General features: G+C 64.1%; 3 protein-coding genes across 3 annotated transcripts in view; 1 reads left to right on the top strand and 2 right to left on the bottom strand.

The window, feature by feature from the left end:
* Positions 1-27: 27 nt before the first annotated feature.
* EMIHUDRAFT_442475 (hypothetical protein) lies at positions 28-974 on the top strand. The gene is made up of 2 exons (XM_005782907.1): positions 28-274; positions 467-974. The coding sequence occupies exons 1-2, from the start codon at positions 61-63 to the stop codon at positions 733-735; spliced, it is 483 nt and encodes a 160-aa protein (XP_005782964.1). The 5' UTR covers positions 28-60; the 3' UTR covers positions 736-974.
* Positions 975-3,938: 2,964 nt separating this feature from the next.
* On the bottom strand, positions 3,939-4,733 carry EMIHUDRAFT_365358 (hypothetical protein; the record flags this gene model as incomplete). Its single annotated transcript, XM_005782906.1, has 1 exon — positions 3,939-4,733. A coding segment is annotated over one exon (492 nt), but the record flags the coding sequence as incomplete, so codon positions are not given.
* A 1,453-nt stretch (positions 4,734-6,186) lies between these two features.
* EMIHUDRAFT_232689 (hypothetical protein) overlaps positions 6,187-9,236 on the bottom strand; it is a gene marked incomplete at both ends in the record, with an annotated part of 4,203 nt that continues 1,153 nt past the window's right edge. The window contains 11 exons of the mRNA XM_005782905.1: positions 6,187-6,486; positions 6,681-6,779; positions 6,934-7,188; positions 7,284-7,313; positions 7,395-7,454; positions 7,716-7,856; positions 7,934-7,982; positions 8,222-8,301; positions 8,344-8,454; positions 8,524-8,547; positions 9,098-9,196. Coding sequence (XP_005782962.1) covers positions 6,187-6,486; positions 6,681-6,779; positions 6,934-7,188; positions 7,284-7,313; positions 7,395-7,454; positions 7,716-7,856; positions 7,934-7,982; positions 8,222-8,301; positions 8,344-8,454; positions 8,524-8,547; positions 9,098-9,196 — 1,248 coding nt within the window. The remainder of the gene's footprint in view (positions 6,487-6,680; positions 6,780-6,933; positions 7,189-7,283; positions 7,314-7,394; positions 7,455-7,715; positions 7,857-7,933; positions 7,983-8,221; positions 8,302-8,343; positions 8,455-8,523; positions 8,548-9,097; positions 9,197-9,236) is intronic.

Here is a 9,236-nt window from a genome sequence, read left to right as displayed (position 1 = left end):
AATCTCGGCGAATCTCGGCGAATCTCACTGCCCGCCGCCCAGGCCCTCTCCGCCGCGCTGATGGGCCTGCTGATGGATGTCCACGCGGCGGCGTTGTCCGACGCCCCTTCGACGGAGGCACCGGCAGAGACGCCTGCAGAGAGGTCGGAAGCGGTCTTCGCGGCATCGGCAGCGGGGGCGGCAGAGCTGACGACGGCGGGGGCGGCTCTCGGCGCGCTGCAGTCGTTCGCCGCGATCATGGCGGCGTTGCATGCGCTCTCGCTTGCCCTCGCAGGTCGCCTGCAGCTCCTTGCGGCTCCCCTCGGCTCCCCTCGGCCCCGTCGGCTCCCCTCGGCTCCCCTCGGCCCCCCTCGGCTCCCCTCGGCTCACTTCGGCTCACTTCGGGTCACCTCGGGTCACCTCGGGTCACCTCGGGTGACCTCGGGTCACCTCGGGTCACTTCGGGTCACCTCTCGAGCGTCTCCAGGTCGCTTGCTGCTGCTCTGCGCGCGCTCGAGCAGCGAGGGCGTGGGAGGCCCTCTGCGGGCGCGACGCACCGAGCAGAGCGCCGGAGGCGCGTTGCGGCAGCAGGAGGAGGCGGCGGGGCGGGGCGAGACGGAGCTGACGGCAGCTGCGGAAGGCAGCGGCCCGAAGGCGCCCAGTCGAGGCGCGTCGTGCGCCCGCGCCGCGGCTGCCGTGCAGGCGGACGTGGTCACAGAGAGCGACGTCGCGACTGTCAGGACTTTGCGCGTCTGATGACGTGTGTGGTTGTGGAATGACATGTCAGAATGCCGTATGTAGCGAGCGGCGGTCGCCCAGGGTCGGGTTGCCGTAGATGGTAGTGCTCGACGACACATGTCGAAGCAGTGGCTGAGAGCTGAGTACAGGTCTTCTAGGTACGACTGGCCTCACGACTGGATGGCCGAAGCGGGGACTTGGTCTTCTAGGTAACCCTACACAACACATACGGCTTTATAGCCTACTGGGCTGGGTTTTTAGGCATTGTGGGCGGGTTGGCACTCCCATCGACCCTCATGACCTCCTGCGGTAAGGTACGGCGGGGAAGGACCGTGAGTTGAGGACGTCAGGGGCGGGGAACCCGCAATTTGAGATGCTGAGGCATCTGAAATTGCCCGATACGATCTCCATTCTAATTTCGATTGCCTCGAGCATCCGAAGATGCATGAAGCAATTCAGGATGCGCGCGCATCCTGAATTGCTTCGCGCATCCTGAATTGCTTCATGCATCTTGGGACTTGGGATGCCTGAGAGGCAACCAAAGATGTCCACGACATCCCTGATTGAGCCATTACATCCTGAGATGCTGGCCGGAGGGCGCTGCATCTCAGGATGGCTGAATTGGGGTCGCCATCCCCGAGATGTGGCAAGCATTTTCAAATGGATATTTTAACCTCAGATAAATAAGACAATCCAGAATGCGCGCGATGTGCGACGAGGCCTAATAGTCCGCAGCGCCCCCAATGGTGCGCCGCATGGAGGGCGAGCTCTCCCTCTCCCTCTCCCTCTCCCTCTCACTCTCACTCTCCCTCTCCCTCTCCCTCTTACTCTCCCTCTCCCTCTCCCTCTCTCTATTCTCACTCTCCCTCTTTCTCTCCCTCTTACTCTCCCTCTCCCTCTCTCTCTTACTCTCCCTCTCCCTCTCCCTCTTCTCCCTCTTCCTCTTGCTCTCCTCTCCCTCTCCCTCTGCTCTCTCTCTCCTCTCCCTCTCCCTCTCCCTCTCACTATAACTCTCCCTCTCCCTCTCTCCTCTCCCTCTCTCCTCTCCCTCTAACTCTCTCCTCTCCCTCTTACTCCCTCTCCCTCTCCCTCTCCCTCTCCTCTCTCCCTCTTACTCTACCTCTTACCCTCTCTCCTCTCACTCTCCCTCTCCCTCCCCCTCCCTCTCCCTCTCCCTCTGCTATCCCTCTCTCCTCTCCCTCTGACTATCTCTCCTCTCACTCTCCCTCTCACTGCAGGGTCGCGCTCGAGATGACTGTCTGTTCGTTCACATGAGATTCACACGTACACGTGGCGCGAGGGGCCTGCTGCCACTGCCCCAGCGTCTGGGGGGGCGACCCCCCCATCTTTGTTTACCGATGCGTCCTAGAATGCAAAAACGCATTCTAGGACGCACTTTTCATCTCAAAGATACCATGTGTCTCGGGTACACAGGGCATTCTAGGATGCGACGGCTGTCCTGGAGATGGCCGCGCCGTGTCTTTTGTTACGCGTTCCATCTTAGACGCCACAAGCATCTATAGATGCACAGCTGTTCTGAGATGGCAATTGCATACTAGATCACATTTTACTATACTTGGACAGGGAAGCGTCTCAGGAGACACCGTGTGTCGGGTGCACCGGGCACCGAGGGGGGAGCAGGGAGCACGAAATCCAGACGAAATCGAAAAGGCTGTGATCTCTCGGCACCCCCTGGGGGCCCTGCCTTGAGTGCTCGCGTGAGGTCTCTCCTCGCGGCCTGCCCCTCCTGGAGAACCAGGTTCTCAGCACCGCGCATGCATCTGCTTGCGCCACGAGCTCTGGGCGCAAAGTTGCATGCACTGCTTACGTCGCTCCGACGGCGACGCCGCTCCCCCCCCCACCAACCAGTTTGCGCGGCAGGTAGCGGGGCCAGTTCGAGGCCGAGGGCGTGGGCGTGCGCCTAACACGGAAGAGACAGCGTACTTCCGAGAGTCGGCCATAACGTGTTTTTCTTGTTTGACTTGGCGATTTGAGGGACCGGGCATCCCGACTCGCTCCTGCTCTCGCTCCTCGCTCGGTGAGCTGTCGCCCACCAGCGCGCGGCGACCGCGCGCACACCGTGCCCGCCGGCTCGCCGCCCTCCTCACCACCCGTCGGCGCTGTCCGCAGGCATGTGAGTCAGAACGGCGACCGCGCAGCGCGCGCGGGTGTCTTGCTCGCCACCACCCTCTCGCCCCCGCTCCGTGACCGCCGCCGCCCGCGCCACCGCCGCCCCAACACCGCCTCGCGCCTCGCGCCTCACCCTCGCCGTCCCCGCCGCCCGCCCTCGACCTCGCGACGGCGTCCTTCTGGGGATCTGCGGGTGGCTTGCCCGCCTCGCCGCCGCCCCCACAGTGACCGCTTCCGCTCGATCGGTGAGCCGTCGCCCGCCACGCGCTCTCTCACGGCGACCGCGGGCCGCTCATCGCCTCCGCCACGTCGCAGGTGTTTGATCTGGGCAGGAAGCGGCGCTGGTGACGGCAACCGGCAGCCTCGTGCATGGAGTGCTAAGCGAGGTGCCTGTGTCCAAGTCTGAGTAGCCCATGGCCGTGAGTGGCGTCAGGGGCAGTGTTCTGTGACTGTGTCCTGTGCGTGCTGTTCAGTGTGAGTCGGTGCAGCGGTGGGCCTGCTGCCGCTGCCAGACGTGAGAGCCGCTGTCCGTGCCCCAGCACGTTGCGCGGAGAGGCTATAGGGCGCCCACCCACGAGTGCTCGGGTGGGCGCGCCGCGACTGTGCGAGTAGTAGTGCAGCGGCCGCGGCGCACAGCCGGGGGCACGGCCCGCCGCGCAGCGCTCGCCACACCAGCTTTCGTTTTCTTTTTATACGTGCGTGTATTTCTTGAGATCCACACACGCTGTTCAAAATATGCGCGCGTCTTCTGAGACACGCGCTGTTCACAGTATGCACGGCGCGTCTTTTGAGACAGCAACGCCAATCGGGGATGCCGCGAGCAATTCGGGATGCGCGGAGCAACTAATGGACTCGCGCATCTTAGGATGCTCGAGCATACCGAGGACAGCGAGCGTCTAAGTAGGGCACCTACTAGACGCACTCTAATCCAGAGACGCATTCGGTAAACAAAGATGGGGGGGTCGCCCCCCCAGACGCAGTAGAGACGCGGGCCTCCGATGGGGAAGATCGTGCAGGGCGCGGGGGGATCCTGTAAAGCCGTACGAACCATCTCGCTTCGGAGTTTATCGGAGCGCTTTGTTTTTATTGTTCAGCGTCTCTTGCGTCCTACACACTACTCGTTACACTATCTCGATCTGCCTAGGCGCGTCGATATTAGACGTGTCCTCCCCCTGGCCTACGGCAAAGTTGTCCCCCTCGCCCCACCCCCAGAAGGCACCGTCTGAGGTTTGTGCGAGGCTGTGGTTGCCTGCTGCCGTCACAGCGACCACGCGCCGCCCCGCAAATGCCTCGACCCTCCGCGGAAGCTTGAGGCCGTTTCTCGGGATGACCAAGTCGCCGTGTCCCAGTTGGCCGCCATACCCACGGCCCCAGCCCCAAAGGATGCCATCCGCGGAGAGTGCGAAGGAATGGTAGTGCCCCGCCGCCACAGCGACGATGCGTTGCCCTGTCAGCTCCTTTATCTTCTTCGGTCGCATCTGATTGTCCTCAGTTCCGTGGCCCAACTTGCCCTCACCCGCTGCGCCCCAGCTCCAGACTAGGCCGTCGGCGGTGACGGCGAGGCTATGAAGGCCGCCTGCCGCGACCGCGATGACGCGCTGCTTGCGCAGGGACATGATCCGCCTTGGCAGCGGCTCGGTGTCGGGAATTCGCTCGCTCAACCTCTTGCCGTGGCCCAGCTGCCCACACTCCCCGCGACCCCAGCTATAAACCTTGCCGTCCGCCGTGACGGCGAGGCAATGGTCGCCTCCTGCTGCCACCGCGATGATGCGCTGTGCTGCCAGAGCTTCGATCCTCTTGGGTCGAAGCTGATCCTCTCCGCCGCCATGACCCAAGCGCCCAGAGTAGCCACGTCCCCAACTCCAGGCAGAGGCGTCGGCGGTGATAGCGAGGTTGTGAGCGTCGCCTGCCGATGCAGCGACGACTCGCCGCCCCGCAAAGCCCGCGATCTTTGTGGGCTCCATGGAGTCCGTGTACTCGTCGTGGCCAATGGTCCCAAGCTTTCCGTCGCCCCAGCTCCACAGGGCGCCGCTCGTAGTGATTGCGATGCTGTGCTTCGCTCCCACCGCCAAAGTCACCGCCCGCTCACCGCCGAGCAGGGAAGGCACTCGGGTCGGGATCATTATCTGTATCACACTCTCGTGAGGGGCTGGCCTCGGGTGCCCGAGGAGTGCTGGTTGCCAGGGCTTGGCCTTGCCGCATGTCAAGAGCCGTCCCTCGTTGTCGATGAATACGCTGTGTGAGTTGCCGGCGCCCATCCTCACCCGTTGGTTTGACTCACGCAGCATCGCAAACAAGCAGAGCCGCTGTAGAGGGCACCTGTCAGCATCTCAAGACTTTGAGCCGATAACCCGCCCCAGGTATTTTGGGAGCCTACAGCCTAGAGCTTCGCGTTGGTTGCGGCGTCGCTTCATTTCGATGAGTTGCATACTGCTACCACTACTACGGCACCTCTCACCCTCCGCCGGCGCCAGCGCCTCGTAGCCACGCTCTTGGGCGCGCAAGCGAATGCCATCCTCAGTGACTGAGTCACGGAAGAGGTGTGAGACGGCTGAGGTGCGCACGATGTCCAGCGGACTGTCACAGAGGGAGACGATGCGCGCGAGCAGGTCCGCGGGAAGTGTTGATGTGATAGGGGTTGGAGGCGAGGGTTCGGCGACGTCGACGGCGCAACAGCGTGAGCACATGGCGGGCGCTTTACAGCCAGAAAGTTGCGCGAGCATGCTGAATGGGAAGAGAGAGCGAGCCGGAGAGAGGAGAGCCGCGCCTACGGGCAGCACGCCGCGGCGTGAGCGTCGAGACGAGGCCGCCGGCACGCTCTCTCGCGTCCTCGGCGCTCGGACTGGAGCCGGGCGGCGATTGGCGAGCAAGCGAGAGCGGGTCGCTCTCTTGCCAGAAGAGAGGGAGGGCGGTCGCGCGCGGGACAAGGGTGGGGAATGGGCAGCAGCGGACGCGTCTCGCGGCTTCCTCGATGGCAGCGGCTGTACCTGCGAGCGGGAGTGGACAGGCGTTGCGAGGCCGAGGGGGTACAGCCGCTCGTGTGGCGATGCGCAACGCAAGGTAGGGGTGGTGAGGGGGCGGCGGGTTCCGTGAGCAATAGGCGTCGCGGGGGTCTAGGTGTGCAGCTCGCGGCGGCATAGTTGGGCGCAATGCGGCGCGGCAAGCGCAAGCGGACGAGGGAAGTGCCATGGCTTGCCTGGTGGCAAAGGGAAAGGCGGGGTACAGGTGGACGGGGGAACGGGTACTACCGTTCTTTTCATCCTCTCACAAACACGCACAACCGCACCACACACTCACTGTCCCGCAACGCTTCCTCCTTTTCCGGCCCCGCCAGAATCATCACTTCAGGAGCGGCGCGAGCAGCTTGGCGAACGGGTTCGCCTCCTCGGCGGCGCCCTCGATGTTGCCGGCCCTGCGCCACAGCGCGAGGAACTCGTCGAAGGTGATCCGCCCGTCGCGGTCCGAGTCGACGCCCCGCACCATGCTGTGCACCTCCTCCGCGGTGTAGATGGGGCACGCGCCGTCCTTGCACAGCAGCTTGGTCGCCTCGCCAACCTCCTTCTCGGTGAGCAAGTCGTCGTCGTCCGTGTCGAAGAGCAGGAAGATCTCGCGCAGGTCGTCCTCCTTGCGCGGGTTCGCCTAGAAAAAGAAAGGCGGCGCCACTTCTTTTTTAGGCGTCCTCCTTGCCGGCCGTCGCCTACTCGGCTGTATCTCGGCTATATCTCGCCGGCGGCATGACAGATCTGAGCATGGTGCTAGATCTCGGCTAGATCTCGGCTAGATCTCGGCTAGATCTCGGCTAGATCTCGGCTAGATCTCGCCGACGGCGTGACCGATCCGAGCATGGTGCTGATCCAGCCGGCGCCGCCGCCTGCCGTCTCGCCCCCCTCCTCCGACACCCTCATGCCTCCGATGCCCTCGCGCTGCAGCACCTGGCGCAGGGGCGGGCACCGCGCGGTCAGCGACGGGAGATATGGGGAGATACCGGGAGGTGTGGGGAGGTGTGGGGAGGTGTGGGGAGATGGGGAGAACGGGGAGGTGTGGGGAGGTGTGGGGAGGCGTGGGGAGATATGGGGGAGATCTCACCTCCTCGAACCGGACCCACCGCCCTTCCTCTGCAGAGATGCCCGCCCCGATGGCCATGATCAGCGCCACCAGCCCGTCGCGGCCGGAGCACGGCGCTGGCTCGTCCCGCCGCAGCGCCCGCACGAAGGCGAGCGTCTCCTGCTTGTACGCCTCCTTGTAGCGCGACATGAAGAAGTCGTACGGCATGTCGGCGTGGCCTGTCACGACCCACGATTGGCTCACGGGCAGTGGAGGACTGGGGCGGAAGCGCGCCGCCTGGCGGCGAGGGCGCCGCAAAACTTGTCCGAGAGGATGCGAGCGGTGGAGGGGTGCATGTTGTCAGTCATCATCATGCCCTTTGTGCCGAGCACCTCGGCGCGCTGGTCGTACCCGTACGGCGCCTGGTCCCATACCTCCAGAGTCTCGAACCCAGCGTGGGTTCAGCCCCCGTGGGCGGTGCGGTACGGCGCCTGGCGGCACACGTCGATGATCGCGTCCTTGCCGTTTGCGAAGCGAACCATGACGTTGGCCGTGTCGAACGCCTGTCAGAGTCATGCGGCAGAGTTGGCGGGCGCTCCTGACTAGCCAGTGCCGTCGGCCGTGTCGGGACGCCTCGGGCCCTTCGAGCGCGCTGATCTCGGGCGAGACCTGGGGCGATTTGGGGAGATTGGGGGGGGGGGGAGATTGGGGGGAGATTGGGGGGAGATTGGGGGGAGATACCGGCCCTCGAGCGGGCGCACGTCTCGAGGCGTCGGAACCGTCTCGCAAGCGCCCCCGCAGCTGTGCAAGTGCGGTGTGTGCACCGCAAGTGTGCCGTGTGCACCACAACAAGTGTGCGCCTGTGCACCGCAAGTGTGCGCCTGTGCACCGCAAGTGTGCGCCTGTGCACCGCAATTGTGCGCCTGTGCACCGCAAGTGTGCGCCTGTGCACCGCAAGTGTGCGCCTGTGCACCGCAAGTGTGCGCCTGTGCACCGCAAGTGTGCGCCTGTGCACCGCAAGTGCAAGTGCGTGTCTCTGCACCGCAAAAGTGCCGCCGTTGTCCCGCACGCATGTCCCGCAAGCGTGTGTCCTGCAAGTGCGTGTGGTGCCGCCGCCTAGCACGCCCCCGAGGCAGGAAGTGTCTAGGAAGTGTCTAGGAGGTGTCTAGGAAGTGTCTAGGAAGTGTCTAGGAAGTGTCTAGGAAGTGTCTAGGAAGTGTCTAGGAAGTGTCTAGGAAGTGTCTAGGCCCGCCACGCCTGGCACGCCCCCGAGGCAGGAAGTGTCTAGGAAGTGTCTAGGAAGTGTCTAGGAAGTGTCTAGGCCCGCCACGCCTGGCACGACCCCGAGGCGAGGACGGCGACGGGCTCCGACGCCATCAGGAAGCGGGCCATGTCGAGGTCGTGGATCGCCTGGGAAAAAGAGAAACACAGTGGCGACAAACAGAAAGACACCCGGGCAGGCGCCAGCTCGAGGTCGTGGATCGCCATGTCCTTGAAGATGCCGCCGCCGCCCTGCACGTACTTGAGCGGCGGCGGCGCGGGGTCGCGCGAGCAGAGCTTCACCTTGCGAGATATGGGGGAGATATGAAGGAGATATGGGGGAGATATGGGGTCGCGCGAGCAGAGCTTCACCACGATCGTCTCGCCGATGGTGCCCTAGCAGCAGGAGGGGGGCATAAGAACAGCAAGACCAGCAATGAGGAGGATGAGCACCGTCGTCTCGCTCTCCCGCCTCCCTCTCACCCCCTGCAGTGTGGCCTCTGCAGCCGCCCATCGCCCACCGCCCGCCGCCGTGACGCTGCGCCCTTGAGCGATGCTCCGAGACGAGGGGCTGTGGCAGGCGCGCGGAGAACGGGCGCCTCCTCCGCCCGCCTCTCCTCTCCTCTACCCTCTCCCTTCCTCCTCCTCCGCCCTCCTCTCCTCTCCTCTCCCCTCTCCCCTCCCCTCCCCTCCCCCTCCTCGCACCTCGGCGACCGAGCGCTTCCCCCGGCGGGAGAAGGTGTGAGTACCACTACTTAGTACCACCCCTTCGTACTAGTCTTGCACCTCGGCGACCGAGCGCTTCCCCCGGCGGGAGAAGGTGTGAGTACCACTACTTAGTACCACCCCTTCGTGCTAGTCTTGCATCTCGGCGATCGATCGCTTCACGCGGGAGAAGTGCTATTATTATATTATTATTATATTATTATTATATTATTAGTAGCACCTCGGCGATAGAGCGCTTGACGCGGGAGAAGTTCGGGTCGAACCGCCGCTGCAGCGCCGTCATCAGCTTCACGCCCTTGGCGCGGCAGAGGTTGACCGCCTGAGAGGTGGGGAGAGATGGGAGATATGGGGAAAGATGG

Source organism: Emiliania huxleyi (assembly GCF_000372725.1).
Source record: "Emiliania huxleyi CCMP1516 chromosome Unknown EMIHUscaffold_184, whole genome shotgun sequence".
In the NCBI taxonomy this organism is placed as follows: Eukaryota; Haptophyta; order Isochrysidales; family Noelaerhabdaceae; genus Emiliania; species Emiliania huxleyi.
This window is presented reverse-complemented; position numbering and strand designations above follow the sequence as displayed.